This window comes from Marmota monax, unplaced genomic scaffold (assembly GCF_021218885.2).
Source record: "Marmota monax isolate L192 unplaced genomic scaffold, Marmota_monax_Labrador192_F-V1.1 WCK01_AAM20220418_F8-fsc00022, whole genome shotgun sequence".
Classification (NCBI taxonomy): domain Eukaryota; kingdom Metazoa; phylum Chordata; class Mammalia; order Rodentia; family Sciuridae; genus Marmota; species Marmota monax.
In genome coordinates this window covers 22,759,595-22,786,025 of record NW_026695215.1, presented here as the reverse complement: position 1 = coordinate 22,786,025, position 26,431 = coordinate 22,759,595, and the positions used below count along the sequence as shown (strand labels likewise).

General features: G+C 36.2%; 1 protein-coding gene across 1 annotated transcript in view; it reads left to right on the top strand.

The window, feature by feature from the left end:
* Positions 1-3,418: 3,418 nt before the first annotated feature.
* Dnajc13 (DnaJ heat shock protein family (Hsp40) member C13) overlaps positions 3,419-26,431 on the top strand; it is a 125,139-nt gene continuing 102,126 nt past the window's right edge. The window contains exons 1-2 of the mRNA XM_046431327.2: positions 3,419-3,574; positions 19,790-19,870. Of these exons, the coding sequence (XP_046287283.1) occupies positions 19,803-19,870 (68 nt within the window). The 5' untranslated portion in view covers positions 3,419-3,574; positions 19,790-19,802. The remainder of the gene's footprint in view (positions 3,575-19,789; positions 19,871-26,431) is intronic.

Here is a 26,431-nt window from a genome sequence, read left to right as displayed (position 1 = left end):
AACCTTGAGAAAAACTACCCAAAATAAGCAGAAGATGCCCACATAAAGTTAAACGAAGTCTAGGAGATGATTCTGTGGGTGCTTTGAGCCCATCAACTCAACTGACGTGTTTTATGACACACACTGTGTGTCTGAACAAGACCTGATGACAATATGCTGTCCAAGATAAGTATAAAGGGAGCCACATATAGAGTTTTGTTTCTTAGCAGCTACATTTAAAAAAGAAAAAAGCAAAATTAATTTAACCATTTTATTTAACAACACAAATATCCATAATATTATCATTTCAAAATGATTCTTTGCTTGGCAAAACTTTAGTTAGGCTCCTGAATTTTCTCCTAGGCCCATCTGTGCACTTTCATGTAAAATCCAGTTTTAGCAAAAACATCACGCTAGTTCAGTTTATCCAGAAGCCCCTGAAACCTTAGTTTCTAGTTATCCCTGGATATCTTATCAAGTTTCTCATCTTCCTTCTTCCCCCGAGGTGATATCTGATTACCCTGACCAAAGCAAGAATCTTGTTATGTGGGTTTAGTCAGAATCTCCCATACCCCTGATGTTTCTTTCCTCTTAGTATTTTTTCCTACACTGACATTTGACCCCTATTCTGCTCCTTTTTTATAAATCCCCACTTGCTCAACTTCTCTCTCCACTTCTAGAACCCACTGCAATGGTCCCGAATAAAGTCTTTATTACCATGCTTTAACAATACAAGTTAAGTATCCTTTGTCTAATATGCTGGATTTAAAAGATAAATCCAGACGGAGGAAGCTTGAAGGTTTGCCTTGAAATTGTCAAACTCTTAAAAAAAGAGCAGGGGATGGAAACAAACTAGTTTAATAGAGTGTTTCAGATTTTGGATTGTGGGGGAGGTGGAAATATCTATATAGAGTTTATCAATTAAGCATCCCTACTCTAAAAATCTGAAAATGCTCCAAAAACTACTTTTTAAACATTAACATAAATTTTGGGTTTTGGAGCACTTTGAATTTTGGATTTTAAGTTCAAATATTATTGAGTGGCACAAAGTTCTTAAGGATTTATTTTGGATTTAGACACTGATATAATTAGAAAGATCAATTTAGCAACAATGGGACTTCAATAAGTAGTGTTTGGCCTGTGGGCTTTCTAAAATCCTGGGCCTCTCCTGCTTCGATACTAATTAAGGACACTCATGAAAGCTACTGTTGTCCAAAAAATCTGTAAAAAGCATTTTCAAAAGTTGTGAAACATTTTAAGGGTGTATAATATAGTCTGGATTATAAATTTGATGTTTGTTGCATGAAAATGTCAGAAAAGCTATTGCAAATCTGGTTTTGAATAAAAAGATAAATCCACACGGAGGAAACTTGAAGGTCTGCCTTGAAATTGTCAAACTCTTAAAAAAAGAGCAGGGGATGGAAACAAACTAATTTAACAGAAGACTAAGGAAAGAAGAGCCAAGTCCTCCTCCTACTCTCCCTGACTCTTGTGTTTGGTTTCAGAATCTTAAAAATACTGACACAAATATGTTCAAATTCAATTAAGAGCAACCAGGGAAGATGCAAAAAGACTTTAAATCACATCTGTGAACAGAAGATGAAAGCAATAGGTTATTGCTTAGGATGAGAATCTGTGGTTGGGATAGTTAGGTGGATAAGCAGGAGAGGAGTGGGATAGAGTGGTTCGGTGTATTAGTACGTACTTAGGGATGTCACTTAGAAGAGGAAAAAGGGGGGAAACTACTCATGAAAGAGAGGGCAAGATGGGCAAATACAAGGAAAATGGTTTCTAAAAAATGCAAAGGAAAAATATGTCTCGGGAGGCAGGAAATTTTCCACTCCAGGACATGAGAGCAGTTCATATTACCGAAGGCTCCTCCCAACTCTGAAAATCAATTTTATTGGTCCCAAATATTGAACAGAGAGGCAGTGTGGTAGCTTAGTAGTTCAATGGCCTTGCTGTTGCACATCCTGTGACTAAATCTTGGCTCAACCTTTAAGAGGTAGGTCACCTTGAGCAAGATTCTTAGACCCTTTGGGTATACTTCCTCTATAAAATAGGAATGATACACCCCACATCTACTTCTAGGATTACTGGAAGGCTATAAAAGGCTACATAAACACAAATTTCTGTTTCCATGGAATAAATCAAGAAGGCCCCTTAACTCAGACCTTCTGTTTCTTTTTTCTCCTCCCTTCCTTCTCTATTTCAGGTCGTGTCTTCCCACACCCAGCTATTCCTGGTACCTCCCCTTACATGCACCTTATCTTACTGCTGCAATACAGGAAAGTCTACTCTGAGGATGAATGCAAAATCTTTTTCTGCCCTAGAGCAGAGTAATGGGTCAACAGAGTCAAGGAGCAAATTCTTTAACAATCGTTTTACAGATTTTTCATCCTATAAGTACCATCTATAGAGTCAACCACTGAAGAGGACCCCAAGAAATCACAATTTCAGGACTGCTAACATAGAGTATTAAACTCCTTATCACAGAGTTTTAACCCTCATAAAATAATGTATCCATGCAAAGCCCCTACACTATTTAAAAAACAAAAACAAAAAACCTGTAGCAGAATAAGTTTTAAACAGTGATCTTTACAGTTCAGGTCTGTAAAGAAGGGGAACTGACCTTCCTTAGTTAAACAGCAAACGAGGATAATTCCTGTCTCATATTGTTTAGGATTAAGCAGCGTTAAGTAAACACCTAGATATGTGATCAGCAGACAATAAGTGGGCGCTATTAGTATCACCTTCCAACACTCTCACCAATAAAGGCCTTAGGCATCTCTGAAGCTTTGGTCTCCACCACCCCTGAGACCACTCAAAATCTGAACTGCTCAGTCGTCTTTCTTCTGAGCGTCTCAAGAGCAAGTAAACTTGCTTCCAATCCAGATTGGATGCGCCAGGTCCGAGACGTGCTTCGAAACAGGACTTGACCGGATTAATAGCACAAATCCGTGGACACACTCCTACAACCCGCAGAACACAAATAGAGGGGCGTGGCTGCTGGAAAACACACCAAGAGGCGTGGCCCACCGCGTGCGCGCGCGCGCCCAGGGGCACATCCTTCTCAGCACGCGCCGCGGGGCGGGCCCCCTCACGCGTTGCGTGGACCCTCGGATCCCCACGGCCGGCCTCCTCACTCACTCTGCGCATGTGTACCTGCTTAGGGGGCGGGCCGGCGGGTCGGAGAAACGCGATATTTCCCGGAAGGGAGCAAATGGGACAGGGAGGGCGGGGAAATATATGCAAGAGGGCGGGGCAGGAGGCGGAAGCACTTAAATCAGCTGACTGGGTCTCGTGACTGCCTGGGTGGTGGCGACGCAGGCGTATTGGAGCGCGGCGCTCAAAGCCTGGACGAAGATGGCGGCCTCCAGAGTGAGCCTCTGAGAGGCAGAGGGAGGAGGCGGAGGGGGCGGGGAGGCAGCGCCGCGGCGGCACCAGGAACCCGCGGCAGCGGAGCTACAGGGCCCCAGCGGGGGAAAGGGGAAGTTGTGAGGGGGAGGAGGTCAGAGAGCGCCTCATCCCACTCTGGACGCAGAGCCGGCGGCGGGAGGAGTTCGGGCTGGAGCCTCTCCAGCCTCCCGCGAAGGTAAAGCCGACTCCGGGCACGAGACTTACCCCTTCCCCACCCCTTCCCCACGCCGCGGGGACTTGGGCGGGGGCACTCAGAGCAGGGAAAAGAAGGGGTGGTGTCTTGGCCGCTGCAGTCTGAAGTTGCTAAGGGCAGCAGATTACCCTCCCCCAGGCTGCTGGTGTGGGTCCTTCGTTCGCAGCCCCCGGACCCCTGGCTCTGAGTGACATTTGCCCAGGGTACTGTCCTGTTCAGCCCCACTCCTCTCTCTGCCTGTTTTTTTTTTTTTTTTTGGTTCCTACCCACCACGGTTCCCCACTCCCCTTAGCGCATCCTTAACCCCACACACCCCTCATTCCCCTGTGGGCTCCGCCCTCGGGATTCCGTTCCTGCCTCCTAGCCGGAGCACCTTTCCTCCTGGAGGCAGGCAACTCTATATTTCCTAGAGTCAGCGATCCTCCTCCTCCCTGAGTCCCGCTTAGACTTGACTTTCTTTTCTTAGCTTTGTTTCGTTTTTCTGGGAAATGAGCAAAATGTGTCGTCCCTTCTTCAGTTCCTTCCTTTATCAAAACTAAGCTTTTCTCCAAGGCTTTTTCTTTATGCAAGATAGCTTATACAAGTGGCCTTTCTTGGCTGCTGTGATTTCACCTCTGCAGCCTTTGGAATGGGTGAAGTAGGACTTTGACACTCAATGAAGTGACTGTTAAAGGTGTATTAGAGACTTACCACACTTAAGAGTGCCTATCTTTAAATTGCCCTGATTGTAGGGTGTTCATTTAACCTGTGTTGTCTTGAGATTGTTTCCTTTTTCAGTTGCTGGCAAGAGTAAAACTCTCCCCCTAATATAGGGGTAGTCTTTGAAAGTAATGTTTTCTTTTTGATTTGCCTATCTGCTTTTTTCCCTCTTACCCGCCCCTGCTTCTCAAAAAGGAGAGCCTCTACCTGCTGTTGTTGCCTCTTCTATAAGGGCTTTTTACAGTAAATTTATTTTGATATTTTTCAAGTACAGTGTCTTTGAAAAGAGCTAAACTTTCAGGACTTTGGACCCGTTCTTAGTGATGATTATTATTATTTTTATAATATTTCCTTTATCAGTTTCTGAACTTGATAGGTTTCTAAGTTTGAACATTTGTGTCACTATTTTTTAATGCTTTTTTAATATTTATTTTTTTTAGTTGTAGTTGGACACAACACCTTTATTTCACTTGTTTATTTTTGTATGTGGTGCTGAGGATCGAACCCAGGGTCTCGCACGTGCGAGGCTAGCGCTGTACTGCTGAGCCACAACCCCAGCCCCATTGTGTCACTATTTTTAAGATGTTGGAACTAAACACAGGAGTAGGAGGACTTGGCTCTTCTTTCCTTAGGATTTGAGGAAATTGCTCACAGAATTAGGGTTTGTAGTATATTGCCAGTATTTTGTGAATCTATGGGAATATGAAACTGGACTTGCTCCCCCCCCCCCCCAAATTGTCAGAAATCCAGCATCCTGAAAAAACTAGATTTCACTGTTTTTTTTTGTTTGTTTGTTTGTTTTTTGCTTGTTTCCGGGAAGTAATTTATTGTTTGACTTAACATATAACAAAACCTTGCTCATATTTTAAATATAAGGTGAAACAATGTTAAGGAGCTATATCTAAAAAGTGGCTTGAACTATTAATATCACAGTGCATTCAGGGAATATTAGTCCTTGTTAAGAAAACACTATACTTGTTTAAAAACAGGAAGTAGAACATATTACGGGAGGAAGAAAGGAGTCAGAGCATTTTTAAGAAATAGGAATGTGAAGAACCTTAATAGAGTTCAGTTCATGGAAAATACCAGCATTTGTATTCCAGTGAGAAGCAATGGCTTTTTTTCTAAATTCCTCTTTCTAAAGTGGTGGTGATAAATTGTCTAAAATATATAAACATCATCTAGTGTTAAACTTAGTTGCAAACAAAATACTTAAGCTTAAAAGTAAATTAACAGAATAGATTTATGTCATCAGTGAAAACCAGTTATGGAATCATGGAACACACATTCTTTGCAAGAATTTAAATTTATCCACAAGTAAATGGGGGAGGTTGCACAGGTGAACCATCACAGTACTGGCATTATTAAATTTGTAAAAAGGTTGATAGTGGAGTCTGGTTCTGAATAAATTGGGTAAATTTTAAGTAATTGTTTCTCAACCAGTTGTATTTACACAGGTGACTTTAAGGTTTCTATTGCACATATTTTCCCTCTGCTTCTCTGATTTACTTAAAATTAGCAAAGTAGAAACAAGACTATGCAGGTAAACTGCAATTTTGGTAAACACTTTGCACTAATAGATGTTGGCCTTCACTGTCATTATTGGTGGTGGTAAAAGGGGAGTTGTTTTGAGATATTCTTTGAGTCAGTGTTTCTCAGACCCAATAAATGCTCCCTTTTTATGCCAAATTATTGTCACACCTTCTTCACTATCCTGAACTGCATCATAAATTATAGGACCACCTTCTGCAAAAAGCAGCTTTGTTCACCTTTGCAACAAAAGAGAACTAGTCTCACCTCAAATTCCTTTTTGTTTTTTGTTTTTGAGATCAATTAAAGAATGGAGGCCACAGAGCAAACCACTAGCCCCAAATTTAAGGACAGAGAGGAGAAAGAGGGAGAGAAGACATAAATTTGTATTAATCTTAATCAGACATAATTGAATACTGGTAAGAAGAGTTCAGCCAGAATAGATGAGAAATTGATGAAGGCTGAGTGCACTAAGCTCTTTATCCACAAACTTCACTGGGTATGCTTCTAGAAAAGGTTGAAAGGAACCCAGGGGCGTATTGGTAGACCTAGTGGAGGGGAGCAGCCGCAGAGCTCTTAAATAGGGTCAAGAAACTATTCTCATTCTTCCCCTCTGTCTCATCTGTGGAGGGAAAAGGCATTCTTGCTAGTCCTATTGAACTCAGGTGAAACAAGAGAAGAGTGTAGGAATATTATGCCTAAAGGTGGAGCCCTGAACCCCAAACTGCAGTTAAGGACGATTTTGTAGAAATGAGAATGTAATATCCCTGAGATCCAAGCACATAGTTTATGGCTTAAACTGAAAAATTAAATGAGATCAGAGACTGTGTCCCCCACCTCTTGATGCCACACTTTAGAAGCTTTGAATAGCAAGTAATCATAACTGCAGACTAATATGAGGAAAGGCACAAGAGTATACAAAAAGGTACACACAAAGAATTAGTCTGACTAGTGGCATAGCCCTGTAATCCCAGCAACTTGGGAGTCTAAGGCAGGAGGATCATAAGTTTGAGTCCTGTTTCAGCAATTAAAGTGAGGCTCTATGTAACTTAGTGAGACCCTGTGTTGAAATAAAAAAGGCTGGGGATGTGGCTTTATATTTAAATGCCCCTGGGTTCAATTGCTGCTACCAAAAAAAAAAAACAAGGAATGGACATTACTGTAGTAAGCCCCCCCCACCACCACCACCACCACCATAGATACAAGCTTTTCTGCAGATAAATAAAGTCTGGTACACTGAGGATAACTATAGCAAACTCACAGACCCAACCCAATTCCTAAATAGAGTAACAACATAACTGCACTAAAGGCCTCACAAAGAAAAGGTGTGTCCATTTCTAGTTATAAAATATTTTCACCTCAGTGTACTGTCCTATGCAACATGTCCAGCTTTTGATGAAAAATTCTGACGCATACAAAATAGTAAAAGAAAAAAGAAAAAAACTTTCAAGAGGAAGAATACCCTTTGAGAACTAACTCAGATTAATGTAGAGACTATTATCCAGCAGGGGATTTAAACTATGTTGTTAAATGTTGAAACAGAAAAATGGGCAAAATGCAAGGTATTTTCAACAGAGAAACTATAAAAGAACCCCAAAGGAAATGCTAGAAATAAAATCTTTGGACTTAGGAGCTGGGGTTATGGCTCAGAGGTAGAGCACTCGCTTAGCATGTGTGAGGCACTGGGTTCCATCCTCGGCACCACATAAAAGCAAAATAGAGATATTGTGTCTTCCTGTAACTAAAAAATAAATATTAAAAAAAATCTTTGGTCTTAGATTTATCACAGCTGAGAAAAGAATCACCATACTTGTAGATATGTCAGTAGAAATTACCCACCTGCAACTCAGAAACATTTAAAAACACACACATTCAAGAGTTTGGGGATAACATCATTCTTGTGATATATATGTAATTGGAATCCCAGGGGAAGAGAGAAAAGAGCAAAAGAAATACTTGAGATATTAGAGAATTATCCACAATTAATGAGACAGCAAATCACAGGTCTAAGAAGCTTAGAGAACATCAAAGCAGGATAAATCCCCACCCCCACAAACAACAACAACAACAACAACAAAAAACAAACAAACAAAAAAAACACCCTGTGCAAAACACATGCATCCAAGCTTAAGTAAACAGAGACCAAAGAGGGGGGGATTGAACCCAGGGGCACTTAACCACTGACCCACATCCTCAGTACCCCCCCCCCTTCCTTTTTTTAAATTTAGAGACAAGGTCTTGCTGAGTTTCTTGGGGCCTTACTAAATTGCTGAGGCTGGCTTTGAACTTGAGATCCTCCTGCCTCAGCCTCTCAAGCTGCTGGGATTACAGGTCTGTGCCATACACCCAGCAAAGAGGAAAATCTTGACTTTAGCCAAGCAAAAGAGAAACTATGTATAGAGGAAAAAAGATCAAAATTATGACAGAGAATGCAAGCAAGAAGACAGTTGAGACAACTGTAAGGTACTTAAAAAAAGAAATGATCCACCCAGAATTTATACCCAGCATAAACACCTTTTAAGAATGAAGGTAATGCTAGGTGTGGTGGCACAGGTCTGTAATCCCAGCTACTCTTGAGGCTGAAGCTGAAGGATAGCAAGTGCGAGGCCAGTCAAGGCAACTCAGGGAGACCCTATCTCAAAATAAAGGGCTGAGTATGTTGCTCATACCCATGGTAGAGTCCTTGCCTCATGTAAGGAATAAAACCCTGGATTCAATCCCAGTGTCTACTCTTCCCCCACCACCCCCCAAAAAAGTGATGAAATAAAGATACTCTGAAATGAAAGCTGAGAAAACTCTTGCCAGTAAATCTATACTGTAAGTCATGCTAAAAGAAATTCCAGATAGGTGAAACTTGTATCTACACAAATACATGCATGTAAAATTAAATTTATTTTTCTTTTTTTTTGTTTTAAAAGATTGTGTAAGCTGGGCATGGTGTAAAGATTGTGTAAGTGGCTGGGAGGCTAAGGCAGGAGGATCAGGAGTTCAAAGCCAGCTTCAGCAAAAGCGAGGTGCTAAGCAACTCAGTGAGACCCTGTCTCTAAATAAAATACAAAACAGGGCTGGGGATATGACACAGTGGTCGAGTGCCCCAAGTTCAATCCTTGGTTTGCCCCCCACCCCTCCCAAAAAAAGATTGTGCAAAACAAAAAGGGTGTTGTAATTAAAAAAAAAAATTTTAGTTGTTAGTGAACCTTTATTTTATTTATTTGTGTGTGGTGCTGAGAATCCAACCCAGTGCCTCACACATGCTAAGCAAGCACTCTACTACTGAGCTACAGCCCCAGCCCAGCATATTGTATTTTTATCTTGCAAAAATAGAAATTAATTGAAAGGATAAGAGGAAGATATTGAACATACTTCATAAGGTTGTTGCATTACACATAAAGCAGTATATTATTTGAAATTAGGCTGTTTAACAACATATTTTAAACAGAGGGCAACAACTAACAAAAGAACACATACAAGATGTAACTAATAAATCAGTAGCTAAGATAGATCTGTTAAATCCTCATTTAAGAGAAAGCAGAAGAGGCTGTAAACAATAGATGGGACAAATAGAAAACAGCTGGCAAGATAGATATTCATGTAACTGTGTCAGTAATCACACCAGTTAAATTGTCAGATTAAATCAGAAAGTAAGATCCAATTATATATTGACTCAAGAAACCCACTAAGAAGACATAAGGTTAAGAATGGAGGGGCTAGGATTGTAGCTCAGTGCTAGAGTGCTTGCCTAGTATATGTGGGGCACCAGGTTCCATCCTCAGCACCACATAATTAGCACTTGCCCAGTGTCAGTTGTCTTTGCATTTGATCAGTAATAGTGAAAGCAAAACACCTAAAGCAATTTACAATAATTATTTTCTGCTCTGATTTCATCAACTACAGTTGTTAGCACTTACTTAATGGAAGGATTACTAAGGTTATGATTGAATGTACACACTAAAATTTAAACTCTTCTACAGGAAATTTCTGACTTGTATTCCTTGGTCATTTAGTGTCAGAGGCTTTCTTTCAAACTTTTAATGAGGATACAGAATGTATTTTGAATATTTCTTAAATCTTAGAGCAGATTAGTCATATTTTCCCAAAACCTTACAGGTGCTGGGTTTAATTTTAAAAGTGGAATTTTTTTTGAAGGTAATTTGGAAATATTCTGTGAGCTATAAAACACTATAGGAGAGTTAGAAATAATAGGGGTATTTCAGAAAGAACAAATTGGAAACCTATATTACTACTATTTAGTATTGGGTGAAAGGGAAATTGTAACAATATAAACTTCTTATTTTCTTAGTATAAAAAGTAGTGTTTGATGTGCTTAATGTAAAACTTGTCTTCAAGTGGTAAACTGTTACAGGCTTAGGAAATTTAGTTTGCAGTGTGAGTTTACTATATAGGGAAAACAGTAACAAGTTAAAACCTGGCTGTTTAAAATTCCTTTTGCCCGTTAGGCCTATTGACCATAATAGAGTTAGATGATTAAATGTCATTTTGAGCTCAAGAAGAGTTTATTGAATAGTACAGTTTGTTCTTGCAAAAGCCAAGTTATGCTTCAAAGATAAAATGAAATAGAAATTAAGCCTAGAAAGCTTGAAGAATGTGTACAAAGTAAAATGTGTAAATGATCAATAGCAGAGATCTTAAAAAATTGCTTAAGTGAACACATTCTGGAAAAACTTTCAGGTGAATAGAATATCTCAAGACATTTTTAAGTTTGAGAAAGGAAAGGGTCACAGTATATCTTCTGTAGAAAAATGTTTATTTTTTATAATAAAGTTTTTATTTTAGAAATAAGAACTACTCCCTCAGATGAAACCAGCATACATATTATTAAAATAGAAGAGGTGGATGGATATCTTTTTCAACATTGCATTTGTTTTTCTGAATAGAAAAGACCAGCTGTGACGTGTTGTGTACCCTTTTCTCCCATTGAAACACTGTTTCTTCAGATTTAGGGATTGCATTTTAATTTCTCTTGCCCTTTTATTTTATGAATATACACCCAATTTTTAGTTGAAAAGGTGTAATTTTTTTAAAAACTGAGGGAGATCTCAGATTATTTTGACTTCTTGGGTAGTGGAAATACTTAAAATTAATTTTGATGTGGCAGACAATACAAAGGCTTCAGTATAACTTCTGGGCAATTATTTAAAGATGTGGTTGCTCTGTTGAAAGTTGATATTGTTGCAGGCTTCTTTATTTTCTAAGAGCATTTGTCTCTGGAGGAATTTAGTTCTTCTATAAATTAAGGAACCTAAAATGTTCTTGAAGCTTAATTTGTGATCTGTTTGTGGCAGTCTTAGATTACTGTAGGCATTGTACACTTTATACATACTGATTTGTTATTCATTTAGAAGGAAATACTTTGACTTATACTTGTTATATATTAATTTTAAGAATTAAAAACACTATTGAAGATCGTAACCCATGCCTATAGTCCTAACTACTCTGGAGGCTGAGGCAGAAGGAACACTTGAGCCCAGGAGTTAAAGAGCATTATGGGCAACATACAACAAAAAACCCCAAACCCCCAACAGGGTTAAACTTCATAGGTGGCAATTTCCCCCAACACAGCACATTCTGTCCAAAATAGTTTAGTTGGAGCTTTTTAATCTGGGTAAATGTTAATGTTCTGTTAAGCATTTATGGTTTTTACCTTTTATTTAAAAAGTCAGACTTGAATCCAGTTATGAACAAAATTAGATTTTTAAGAAGGCTTTAATTTCCTTAAAATTAGCCTTTACATTAGAAATAGTTGCCCTGCATTTTTGTAATATATAGCTGTATGAGGAAATATTAACTTCATAAATTAATTCCTACCATGTGAATGTCTACCATATTTTTTGGTGTTATTTCAGTGTAGTAGGTAAATAGTCTTTCCATTGTAGGACAATTTAATCAGAAAAGAAAGGCAGGCTCATAGTTTTCCCTCATCATGTTATTAGAAATTTTCATCTATAGCCAACCTAAAAGAACTTTGCACTAGACATTCACATCCTATCTCGAGGATTTTCAGGAGTTTTTGTTGTTGTTGTTTATTGTTTTTTTTTTTGTTGTTTGTTTGTTTGTTTTGTTTTGTACGGGGATTAAACCCAGAGAAGCTTAACCTCTAAACTACATCTCCACCCCTTTTACTTTTTATTTTGAGACAGGGTCTTGCTGAGTTTAGTGCCTTGTTAAGTTGCTGAGGCTGAGTTTGAACTTGTGATCCTTCTTCCTCAGCCTCCAGAGTCACTGTTGTGCACCATCATGCCTGACAAAGATTTTCAAATTAATATTTTTCAGTACTTGGTTTATCACAAATCTGACCATCTGTCTATCCCTCCATCATTCCACCTTATATTTTTGATGTATTTTAAGACAAACTGATGTTTTTAATTCAGTACTTGAGAGCATAATAAATTATGTTCTTAGGTTCTAGACTAAGAAAAATAGTATCTTACCTGCTATCTGCAAGTTATTTGTGTAAAAATTTATTCTAGTTGGTCATGCAAAAAATGCATACTTTTAAATATATAATAACCTTGTTTAGTGCCAATTCTTTTGTTGATTAAATTGTTATTTTTCAGAGTGTATTCATCCCTGGTTAAATGAGGTTTGTTTGAGCTTATTTATCACAAGCCACAGGCATATACTTAATTTTGCTAGGTGAGCAAATTCTTTTGCCTACAGCCTGATTGTAATCTGTCCCAGACTGTGTCCATGGTGTTTGGTCACTTCATCCTACTTTTGTTCTTCGTGTCATTTTGATGTAGGCTCCTGCTTAATGGACTCTCAAGTCCTTTGGTTTTGTGTCAAAATCCTGTATCTTCTAAAAGATCATTCCAATTTTATCCATAAATGATTGTGAATGGATGTCAGCATTGCTGCCAGTAATAAATTAGAGAATGCGAGAACATTGGTATTCGAAAGCATAAAGCAGTGTAATTCATTGAAAAAGGTGAATCCAGCCAAGATTCCTGTGTTGCCCTGAGTTCGACTTTTTAACCCTTAGTACAATTCTCTCAAAAGACCAAACAGGAGGAAATTCTGATGGTGGTTTAATATTAGGATATATAAATAAAACAAGTGAAGCAGACTTGAAAAAATTTGGAGTTGCTTTCAATGCAATTTAGCGACCAAAGGCCTGTAAGCTCAAGATTTTTTCCTCATGAAAAGGAAGTGCAGGTCTTTGAGAATTTGAAATGAGAAATTATTGAAAGAATAAAGGTGATTGAAATTTAAGTGATGGTAATTCTAGCAGATATATTATTTCTAATTTAAGTGTCTTCTAACAACTGTCAAAGTGGCAAAGCTGATGACAAAACTGCTACCAGGATCTCCTTCTACAATTTATACATTCTTTAGTTGGACAGTTGTTATTTATAGCACATGCCTATAAGTGACTATTACTGATATTTCCAACTTGATGCTTGAACTTCTCAAATACTAGAAATACTACAGATTTTCTATCATGAAAAATGAAAATCCTTAAGAGTTTTTGCCTACAACAATGATATTTATACCACTTTTAAAGTGTATTAAAATTTAAAGTGTTTTGAAAATTTAAAGTATATTAAAAAGTTATACAGAGAAAATATTGACAAGATTAAATTTATTTTATGAAATGAAGTTTTTTTTTTTTCCCTGAAAGTTTCTCAGATCATAGTTAATGGGCATCAAACAAATTTCTAAAATCTTAGGTTGGGTACAAGTAAGGGAAATATTTCTAATACTTGAAATTCCAAATACCTGGAAAAAATGTAGTATACAAGATTGACCTGTAATATTTTGTAAGTACAGTTGAAATAAAGAGAAGGTTAAGAATTAGGTTATAATTGACTTAAATAGTTTTTAAAATGTTTATCATGAGTTCCTTGGTCTGTCTTATATATTCTTTTTCAAAAGTTTTGTGGAAAATATAAGTTGTAGAAAATAAAATGACACCCTCATGTATGCCATCCAGTTTAAGAAATACTTTTGGCCGGGTACAGTGGTGCATGCCTGTAATCGGGAGGCTGAGGCAGCAGGATTGTGAGTTCAAAGCCAGCCTCAGCAAAAGTGAAGTCCTAAGCAACTCAGTAAGACCTTGTCTCTAGATAAGTACAAAATAGGGCTGGGGATATGGCTCAGTGGTAGAGTGCCTGATTTCAATCCCTGGTACCCCTCCCACCCAAAAAAAATAGTTTATTTCGAATGATTATGTAGTAACTGAAGGCTGATGGAATCAGTAAAATATGGTATTTTGAAGATAGAAATTCTAGGTGATTTACAGTAATTTCCTCTTACCCACAGAGAATATGTGCCAAGACCTCATGTAGATCTGTGAAATTGCTAATAGCACAGAACCCTGTTTATGCTTTTCCATCTGAACTAATCACTTTTCACTCACTATAGCCATAACTTTTGCATTTTGAAGTGCAGCAGTAAAATATCATGAATTTCTTTTTCCTTCTAAACAAGTTCATGGATGTAAGATTCATTCTTACTGTAGATCTTAGCATCCTCAGCATACCTTCTTTTTTTTTTTTTATTGAGAACTTTTACTCCTTTACTTAATGATATATAGGCAGTAAAGAATATTCTACCTATTTTTTGTATTTTTTTTTTGTGTGTGTGTGAATTAAAGGAAGCACTTTATAGCTTTTCTCTGGCAATTGCAAATCACCAGCACCACTAATCTTGTATTTTGGGTCCATTAAGTAAAATAAGAATTACTTAAACACAAGCACTTTGATACTGTGATAGTCATTTTGATAACCTGATTGACCTTTGACAGTCAATATGAGTAACTAATAGGACCTGTAGCATATATAGCTTGAATGTGTTGTACAAAGGAATGTTTGACATCCCAGGCGGGACAGAGTGAGGTGGCACTATATTATCATGCTACTCAGAACAGTTTACAATTTAAAACTTATGAATTGTTTATTTTTGGAACTCTCTTTAATATTTTTGGTTCTTGGTTGTCTGTGGTTGACTATAGTAACTGAAATAGCAGACAAGTAGGATTAATGTACATTAAATAGAAGGATTGAAATTAACAAAAAATTTAGACAGAAGCAAGTAATAGACAAAATCAACTAATTTAATATAACTTCCCCCTCCAAATTCCTTAAAAGATATAGGTACCTATAAGTTCTTGAAAATAAAAGAAAAATATTATTTTTTCAGATACACAACAGATAACTGTTGTTTATTTGGAGTAGTATGTTTAAAATAGTAATTATAAATTAGTCAGTATTTTTGAGTATTTCTAAGTCAAGTACCTTATTAACTCCTTTATTTGAATTAATTTATTTCCCACCAAAGCTCTTTGGTACAATTATTATCACTGTTATTTATAGATGACTTTGGTTCAAAGAAGAAACTTTTGCTTGAAATTACACAGCCAATAAATAGCAGTTATTTCTTGTCTAGCTTTGACCATAAGTAATATTTTAAAAATTTACCATCTTTACCTTCGTGATAGATTATTAAAATTACTTTGTGTTTGAACATAACTTCTTGTGCTCATTGTTCATTAAAATGTTGTGTGTGGACTAGCAACTCTGGGATCTATGCTGTAGGCAGGTAGCTAACAGGGTTTTCCTAAAGTAAATCACGTGACCCCTGTATTCAAAGGGACTAGACTTGCCCTTACTCATTTTTCCAATGGTTCTCTTGAAATTGCCTCAGTGCTGTTTGAATGATATATAGGCAGAAAAAATATTCAACCTATTTTTATGTATTTTTCTGTTTTTTGTGAATTGCCTCTTTAGTTATTTAATGAATTAGTGAGTTCAGTATATCTAAAAGTATCTTCATGGTCTGAAAGAGTTAATGCAATTTTCAGACTAGTTGCCATTTCATTGGATGTAGTGACTTTATCAAAAAGTAGTTGAGATTTTCCTGAGAACATAAAATAGATTAACTCGAAGCTTTGGAGAGGTTAATATTATACCACTGGGAAATACATCACAGCCTCAGATCTCATTATTCTGATTATTTTGAAAACTCAATGTTAGTTAAAATAGCATTTTTCTACTGTTGAATTCTCTGTTGAGAACATCCTGAAATCATATGTTGGTAACAAAGTTCTGTTGTTACATGTTTAACCTGAACACTTTGTTTAAGAAAAAAAAATTACAGCATGTCCATAAATGGAAATACCTTAAAGGTTTATTTATAGATGGCAAAGTATCTTAACTTTGGAAACTTCATTTTTCTTTTAGTTTTTTTTTGCCCTGAATTGAGTATGGTTATTTTCTCTGTTTGAAATTGTAGATTTCAAAGTTATTTGTAACAGGTTTCTAATTATCGCTCAGATAAAGAATTGAAAATAGTTCAAAATTATTCCACGAATGTACTGTCCAATGATAAATCTAATTACATGATCAGAGTTGATTTATTCAGTGATACCTAGATGTCAGTGATTCCCATGAATTCATTCTTTAAGCTGTTTTCTTTAAAAAAAAAATCTTAAATTTGTTTTGTAATTAACTATGAAATTATTTTGCTTTTATTCCCTTCTTAGGATTTATGAGGGATCTTGTGTGCCCTAGGTTCTTTATGGTAATTTAAAAATCTTTATCATTTCTCTCTGCCTTTCATTTAATTTTAAAGTCTCTTAATATCAGCCTCTTATATCAGTCTCTTCTCAAACACATTTTCTTCTCTGTTTGCCTAAGAAAAGACCTTAGTGCAGAGTCAGTCATTCTGATAAATCTAATGGACTAGGAATCCAACCTAATACTTGTCAATATCAGCCATTCATCTTTTTAAAATTTTTAAAATTTTGTTCTAATTAGTTATACATGACAGTAGAATGCATTTGACACATTGAACACAAATGGAGTACAACTTGTCATTCTTCTGGCTGTGCATGGTGTGTAATCATACATGTATATAAGGGTAATAACATCTGTCTCATTCTACCATCCATCTCCACAGTCCTTCCCTTCCCCCCTTACTCCCTCTGCACAAGCCAAAGTTTCTTCATTCTTCCCTATTCCCCTCCCCATTATGGATCAGCATCTGCTTATCAGAGAAAACATTCAGTCTTTGGTTTTATGGAATTGGCTTATTTCTCTTAGCATGTTATTTTCTGGTTCCATCCATTTACTTGCAAATGCCATAATTTTATTCTTCTTTAAGGCTGAGTAATGTATCACATTTTTTTTTATCCATTCATCTGTTGAAGGGCATCTAGGTTGGTTCCATAGTTAAACTGTTGTGAATTGTTCTGCTATAAACATTTAATGTCAGCCATTCGTGCTTTATATGTTTCTTTTTTTTTATTCTAATCTTCAGTTATAATATTAAGGAAAAAACACTTGTTCTCCTATGTATTTTACTTTTTTGGTGAATTTTCAGGCTACCCAGGTTTCTTTTTAGCAATATCATTTATTGCAAATGATTCAGAAAGAAGGGATATTTCTGGGTTTAATAAATCTTACTTGACTGTGTCATCTCACATTAAAAAAAATCCAGAACCAACTGTCGGGATTACACTCGGCAGTCTCTATGCTCATTAGCAGGAAAATGCCAATTGTCTGGTAAATTTCGTCTTTCTGATAACAATAAAGTCTTCTTTAAACCTGGTATTACTTGTGGTTCTCTTTGTCATTCCTCAGAACATGAATTAATTTTGCTTTTCTAGAAGATTAAGAAAAGCCCTATTGCAGTATATCTGATAGAGCATCAAGTTTGAAGTGGACATCCAAATTGCCCAGGAGATTGCTACATTTCATTCATTCATTCACTCAAATATTTAATGAATATCTGTTTCGTATTCTACACATTGTTTGAGGCACTGGAGGTACATTAGTGAACTAAACAAACCGCATCTCTCTGGAGATTCTGATAGGATTAGATAAATAATAAACAATAAGTTGCACACTAGAATATGAAAGGTACGGGGCGGTGCAGAGTCAAAAGGGAATAGAGAGTAGAATGAGAAAAGTGGTCACAGTTTAAAACACCATGGATAGGGTAGGTCTCATTATAAAGATTTGAAGCAGAGGAAGGTATAAGCTATATCAATATCTGAGGGATGAGCATTCTATGTAGAATACAAAGGCTCTAGCTAATTAGTGGTCCAAAAACAAGTAGGAGAGATGAAGAAAGCAATTTCAAAAATATAGGCATTTTTAAAAATGTTTTTATCCCTCAGGCATATATCCAAAGAAATGAAAACACATCCCCACAAAAACTTGTATACACATGTTCATAGCAGATTTTTTCATAACAATAAAAAAGTAGAAACAATATATATGGGGGTTGGGGTTGTGGCTCAGCAGTAGAGCGCTTACCTAGCATGTGTGAGGCCCTAGGTTCAATCCTCAGCACCATGTGTAAAATAAATAAAGGTATTTGTCCAACTACAACTAAAAAATAAATACTTAAAAAAATATACGTATTATGTCCAATCAATTGATGAATAAACAATATGTGGTATGTCAATATAATACAATATTATTTGACAAAATGGCCAGCATAGGCACATCTACAGTAACAGTAGATGAGTTGTGTCAGGTGCTGGGGGCAAGGGAAGTGACTGCTGACAGTGTTTCTTACTGTGGTGATGAAAGTGTTTTAAAAATAGTAATGATTGAAGAACTCCACATACACCAAAAACCACTGAATCTGATGCTTAAAGAGTGAATTTATGGTGTGTGAACTTATCTTAGCTTTCTTTAAATGCTTTTGAATGAAAATTTTTTCTAATTGTGAAAGGAATACGATTTTTAAAAGTTGGTATATAAAGATGTAGACCAACCTTAAGTTAGCCACAATTCTAGTTATTCCATTTGCATTAACACTCTGGTATGTATGCTACAATACTTTTAGAGCATTTTTAATTATTAAGGCCTAGAAATTGCCAAGCCACAAAAGAAAACAATTACCATATTCATTTTTAAATTTTATTCAAAATAAAGTGATAGTGGTTTGAAACTTTATCATCAGTTTTTCGTTAGTAGCCATCCCAACAATGATCCTGTAGAATTAACTAAATATGATTTTTATGAAATAAGTGGGTTCTGGATTTTATACATGAAGTAAGTGGATTCTGGATTTTATAGACTCACTGCATGTGACTGTTAGGAAGCTCATTCCATGTGTGATTCATCAGTCTCAGAAGTTCAACAACCTTTATCTGTTATCTTGTTCAACCAGAGGACTCCACCAATCAAACTGCTATTAAGACTTTCTGAATACTTAATTTCAGTTTCCTTTCTTATCTTGATTTGATCTGGTAAAAGCAGTTTGCAAGTATACTTTGATAACCCTGTCCCAGTATATTCGTAAAATGGAATACCATGTAGCCTTAACCATTTTCTCAATATTTAATTCCATGGAGAAAAGTTATTTTCTGTGAAAACAGGTTGGACAGTACAAATGACAATCTCAGTTTTGTTTTAAAAAATATGAATTTTCTAAATGTAAAGAGAAAGAATGGAATGATTATCTTTGGATGCTAGAATGAAAGATGACAGACTCTATGAACATTGTAGATTTGTTACTATGGACACATTACTTTTATAATGAGAGAATTATTACTTTTAAATTCTTATTTACAAAAGGTCCCCTTTAATGTGACAGTGATGACAAAGTGGCTAGCTGAACATAAGCCTTTTGGAATTGTTTTGACACTTGGGAAACAATTTTTAGGTGCTCTTCATGAGTCAAGACATTATTTTGCAATGTGAGATTCAAAGATTCATTTTTGTTAACTGACAATTTTTATTGGATCCCATACACACAGGATGTTGATCAAGACCAGTTCTTGTCCTCAAGAAACCCAGTCCAGTGGGTGACAGTTGACCAGACAACAATAAAAAAGCTTTAAGAACATTGAACATACCACTGCCCTTAAAATAATCTTATGATCTTGTAGAGCTAGGAAAGTAAGAGAAATATCATACCTTTGATGTGGGACATTCAGGAAAAATTAAGAATATATAACATTGTAATAAGGATACCAATATTTTTATCTTTCAGGTATTAGCACAAAATGAACATAATTAGGGAAAATAAGGATTTGGCATGTTTCTACACAACAAAACATTCATGGAGGGGAAAGTAAGTATTCCTTTTGGTTTTATTTTTCTGTGCTTTTGTAAAATACCATTTCAAACATTACTGTTTTGATATCTTGAATAGTACTGCACAGCTCAATTGCCTATTCAGTTCTCTTCTGAAAAAGCATATGTGCACATTTTAAAAGCAAATGCTACATTTAGAATAAATTATTGTTCTTTTTTCTTTTGACATTTCTAGTTTTCTATATCTGTCTTGAGAAGTCTTTTTTTTAAGAATTGAAAAGTAAGGGCTGGGGATATAGCTCCAGTTGGTAGGTAGATTACTTGCCTCGCATGCAGAAGGCCCTGTGTTCAATCCCCAGCATCACCACCAAAAAAAAAAAAAAAAGAATTGAAAAGCAACAGTTAAGAGGAATGTAGACCAGTTAGCCATTCTCTTTGCTGCTGTCAGTTAATTTTGAGGTTATACACTAATGACTGTGTTAACTACAATTCTGTTGCCCAGATTCTAACCTGTGTATAATCAACACATTTTCATATCCATTTGATTATCAGATTAAATATGTCATTAATTCTAGTGAAGTTTGTACACTTTTTTTTTTTAGAGAGAGTGAGAGAGAGAATTTTTAATATTTATTTTCTAGTTATCGGCGGACACAACATCTTCGTCTGTATGTGGTGCTGAGGATCGAACCCGGGCTGCTCGGCATGCCAGGCGAGCGCGCTACCGCTTGAGCCACATCCCCAGCCCTGTACACTTTTATTGTGTGTGTAATGAAATTTAAAAATTGGATGTGTTCTTTTTTTCCTTAAGGGGTTGATTGCATTTTTTAGTAGCTTTCTTAGATAAAGGTATAAATGCTTCTGTTTCCTTTCTGTACAATGGATGGTAATTCCTTCACCTCAGATTGTTGTAAAGATTAAATGAAGTGATACTGAACATATGAAGGTTTTTAAGTTATGCCCTAAGTAATGAGTGGCACCTTCTTCACCATTGCAAAAGCAGTTTAGCCTCTGGTCCTCTTTAGTACTAATGGGTAAAATGAGTGTGTCACACATGGACAGAGGTGACTACATTATTCTAAATCAGGTCTCAAGATAAAAGAGATGAATTCACAAAGCCATTAGCTTTTGTTCTTATTCTTCACTTTTTGTTTTTTAGTGAGAAAATGTGGCAACTTTGGGGATGGTGCAACATTTGAACTCCATAGTGTTTCTGGTTTGCATTAACAAACCAACTATAATTTTCAAAGATTTGAATGTTTGATTTTGTTTTAGCAGATTAATTGTAAAAACTTCTAAATTAGCATAATTATTACCCTTATAAAATACTTATTTTATAAAAGAGTCTTTTATTTCTTTAAATCAGACTTGAAGAAAATTGTACATTTAAATGATTCTTATTTGTTCTCAAGTGGTAGATTGCTCTGGTTGTCATAACTTCTGTTTTTAATATCATCATAGCATACTCATGCATTCTAAAGAACAAACTTATTGAAAAGCTTTTTGCTTTGTGAGCTTGCCAGTAATTGTAATCATCTGGAACCATTTTTTTTTTTAATGTTCTTAGAGAGTAGTGACTAAGACAATTCTCTTTGATTTCCCTTTTTTTGGTTAAAAAAAAGAAATTGGAGCACAGCTATTTCTATGATACTAGAACAATTCTTTTCCTCTATACCTTGAAACTTTGTTGTTGTTGTTGTTTTAACAGACTTAGTTTATGATTTATATACCATAAAGCTCACTCTTTTAATACAGTTTAGTGGTTTTTAATGTATAGAATTTTGAACTGTCACCACTGTTTTTAGAACACTTTCATCACCCAAAAATACTTCCTCTTAGAACTGCTTAAGAGAAGAGCAGTTACTCTTTTTTCCCTCTTAGCAGCTGGTCGGCACTAAACTACTTCCTGTCTCTGGATTTACCTATTTGGAACATCTCATGTAAATGGAATGATACAAAATGTGGTCTTTTGTGGCTGGCTTGTTCCACATAATATTTTCAAGGTTCATCCATGTTCTAGCATATGCCAATGTTTCGTTTCTTTTTATTGTTAAATAGTATTCTGCTGTATGGATATACTGTATTTTATTTGTCCCTTCATCAGTTGATAGACATTTGTGTATGTTCTCTTTTACTGTTTTGAATAATGCTTCCCTGAACATTCATGTACAAGTGTTTAGGTAAATTATTATTTTCATTTCTCTTGGGTATATTACCAAGGAATGTGTTATCTGATTTTTAACTTTTTGAGAAATAACCAAATTGCTTTTACATTCCCATCAACATATATGAGTTCCTATTGTTCTTCATTATTGCCAATACATATTATTGCTTTTTAAAAAAAATTTACCTATCCTAATGAGTACGATGTAGTATCTTACAGTTTTGATATTCATTTTCCTAGCTAATGATTTCAAGTATCTTTTCATGTGCTTATTGGCCTTTTATATATCTTTTTTTAATGTCTATTCACATCATTTACCTGTTTTTAAATGGGGTGGTTTTTTCATTGTTCCCTGTATGAATTTATGTATTCTGAATACAAATTCCTTATCAGATAATATGATTTGTAAATATGTTCTCCAAATTGTACTGGTTGTTTTTTCACTTTTTGATTTCTTTATTTTTCTGAAATGGGTTCTGGTTATGTTGATTAGTCTAGTCTTGAATTCCTGGGCACAAGTGATCCTCCTGCCTCAACTTCCCAAGTAGCTGGGACTACAGAGGTGCACCACTATGCCTGACCTTTACTTACTTGATGGTATTCTGTGAAGCACAAAGTTTTTAAATTTTACACTTGTGACCCTAGATTAGGTAATGGCTTCTTAGATATAACAACAAAGTTTTAATCTTGTGTTTTCTTCTGAGTTTGTAGCTTTGAGTTAATTTTTGTATATGGTATGAAGTTAGGATGTAAATTCATTCCACTAATAAAATACATGAAGTACATCTGTGGAGGTTGATGAATTGTACCATCAGTGTGGCTGACATCCACCTCCCCAGTCAGGACCTGTAACATTCCTATCACATGTGAGTTAATTTTGCTAAAAACGTAGCTGTAATTGAATAGGGATTGTATTGAAACTGTACATCAATTTTGGGGTTATTTCTACCTTTATAGTGTTAACTCTTCTGAACTATGAACAAAGAGATCCCCTTTCTCTTTGGCTACTTGGCGTTTATACAACTTACCTTATTCGAATATTTTAAAGTTTCTTTCAACAGTGTTTTGTTAATTTCTTTTTTTTTTATTTTTAATTTTTTATTGTTGGTTGTTCAAAACATTACAAATTTCTTGACATATCATATTCCACACTTTGATTCAAGTGGGTTATGAACTCCCACCTTCACCCCATACACAGATTGCAGAATCACATCAGTTACACATCCATTGATTTACATATTGCCATACTAGTGTCTGTTGTGCTCCGCTGCCTTTCCCATCCTCCCCCCTCCCCCCTCCCCACCTCTCCCCTCCCCTCCCCTCCTCTCTCTCTACCCCCTCCACTGTATAACCCTGAGGGTCTCCTTCCATTACCATGCAATTTCCCTTCTCTCTCCCTTTCCCTCCCACCTCTCATCCCTGCTAAATGTTAATCTTCTTCTCCTGCTCTTCGTCCCTACTCTGATCTTAGTTACTCTCCTTATATCAAAGAAGACATTTGGCATTTGTTTTTTAGGGATTGGCTAGCTTCACTTAGCATAATCTGCTCTAATGCCATCCATTTCCCTGTAAATTCTATGATTTTGTCATTTTTTAATGCAGAGTAATACTCCATTGTGTATAAATGCCACATTTTTTTTATCCATTCGTCTATTGAAGGGCATCTAGGTTGGTTCCACAGTCTTGCTATTGTGAACTGTGCTGCTATGAACATCGATGTAGCAGTGTCCCTGTAGCATGCTCTTTTTAGGTCTTTAGGGAATAGACCTAGAAGGGGAATAGCTGGGTCAAATGGTGGCTCCATTCCCAGCTTTCCAAGAAATCTCCATACTGCTTTCCAAATTGGCTGCACCAATCTGCAGTCCCACCAGCAATGTACAAGTGTACCCTTTTCCCCACATCCTCGCCAGCACTTGTTGTTGTTTGACTTCCTAATGGCTGCCAATCTTACTGGAGTGAGATGGTATCTTAGGGTGGTTTTGATTTGCATTTCTCTGACAGCTAGAGATGTTGAGCATTTTTTCATGTACTTGTTGATTGACTGTATGTCCTCTGAGAAGTGTCTGTTCAGGTCCTTGGCCCATTTGTTGATTGGGTTGTTTGTTCTCTTATTGTCTAATTTTTTGAGTTCTTTGTATACTCTGGATATTAGGGCTCTATCTGAAGTGTGAGGAGTAAAGATTTGTTCCCAGGGTGTAGGCTCCCTATTTACCTCTCTTATTGTTTCTTTTGCTGAGAAAAAACTTTTTAGTTTGAGTAAGTCCCATTTGTTGATTCTAGTTATTAACTTTTGTGCTATGGGTGTCCTATTGAGGAATTTGGAGCCCGACCCCACCAACTGTAGATCGTAGCCAACTTTTTCTTCTATCAGACGGTGCGTCTCTGATTTGATATCAAGCTCCTTGATCCATTTTGAATTCACTTTTGTGCATGGCGAGAGAAAGGGATTCAGTTTCATTTTGTTGCATATGGATTTCCAGTTTTCCCAGCACCATTTGTTGAAGATGCTATCCTTCCTCCATTGCATGCTTTTAGCCCCTTTATCAAATATAAGATAGTTGTAGTTTTGTGGATTGGTTTCTGTGTCCTCTATTCTGTACCATTGGTCCACCCGCCTGTTTTGGTACCAGTACCATGCTGTTTTTGTTACTATTGCTCTGTAGTATAGTTTGAAGTCTGGTATCGCTATACCGCCTGATTCACACTTCTTGCTTATCATTGTTTTTGCTATTCTGGGTCTTTTATTTTTCCATATGAATTTCATGATTGCTTTCTCTATTTCTACAAGAAATGCCGTTGGGATTTTGATTGGCATTGCATTAAACCTATAGAGAACTTTTGGTAATATCGCCATTTTGATGATGTTAGTTCTGCCTATCCATGAACAGGGTATATTTTTCCATCTTCTAAGATCTTCTTCTATTTCTCTCTTTAGGGTTCTGTAGTTTTCATTGTATAAGTCTTTCACCTCTTTTGTTAGGTTGATTCCCAAGTATTTTATTTTTTTTGAAGATATTGTGAATGGAGTGGTTGTCCTCATTTCCATTTCAGAGGATTTGTCGCTGATATACAGGAATGCCTTTGATTTATGCATGTTGATTTTATATCCTGCCACTTTGCTGAATTAATTTATTAGCTCTAATAGTTTCTTTGTAGAGCCTTTTGGGTCTGCTAGGTATTGAATCATGTCATCAGCAAATAGTGATAATTTAAGTTCTTCTTTTCCTATTTTTATGCCTTTAATTTCTTTCGTCTGTCTAATTGCTCTGGCCAGTGTTTCGAGAACTATGTTGAACAGAAGTGGAGAGAGAGGGCATCCCTGTCTTGTTCCAGATTTTAGAGGGAATGCCTTCAGTTTTTCTCCATTCAGAATGATGCTAGCCTGAGGCTTAGCATAGATTGCTTTTACAATATTGAGGTATGTTCCTGTTATCCCTAGTTTTTCTAGAGTTTTGAACATAAAGGGATGCTGTACTTTGTCGAATGCTTTTTCCGCATCTATCGAGATGATCATATGGTTCTTATTTTTAAGTCTATTGATGTGGTGAATAACATTTATTGATTTCCGTATATTGAACCAGCCTTGCATCCCAGGGATGAATCCTACTTGATCATGGTGTACAATTTTTTTGATGTTTTTGTATCCGATTCGCCAGAATTTTATTGAGGATTTTTGCATCTAGGTTCATTAGAGATATTGGTCTATAGTTTTCTTTCTTTGAAGTGTCTTTGTTTGGTTTAGGTATCAGGGTGATGTTGGCCTCATAGAATGAATTTGGAAGTTCTCCCTCCTTTTCTATTTCCTGAAGTAGCTTGAAAAGTATTGGTATTAGTTCTTCTTTAAAGGTTTTGTAAAATTCTGCTGTATACCCATCGGTCCTGGGCTTTTCTTAGTTGGTAGTCTTTTGATGGTTTCTTCTATTTCCTCAATTGATATTGGTCTGTTTAGGTTTTCTATATCCTCCTGACTCAATCTGGGCAGATCATATGACTTAAGAAATTTATCGATGCCTTCACTATCTTCTAATTTATTGGAGTATAAGGATTCAAAATAGTTTTTGATTATCTTCTGTATTTCTGAAGTGTCTGTTGTGATATTGCCTTTTTCATCCCATATGCTAGTAATTTGAGTTCTCTCTCTTCTTCTCTTCGCTAGCATCGCTAAGGGTCTGTCGATTTTGTTTATTTTTTCAAAGAACCAACTTTTAGTTTTGTCAATTTTTTCAATTGTTTCTTTTGTTTCGATTTCATTAATTTCAGCTCTGATTTTAATTATTTCTTGCCTTCTACTTCTTTTGCTGTTGTTTTGCTCTTCTTTTTCAAGGATTTTGAGATGAAGTATGAGATCATTTATTTGTTGGTTTTTTCTTTTTTTAAGGAATGAACTCCAAGCAATGAATTTTCCTCTTAGAACTGCTTTCAATGTGTCCCATA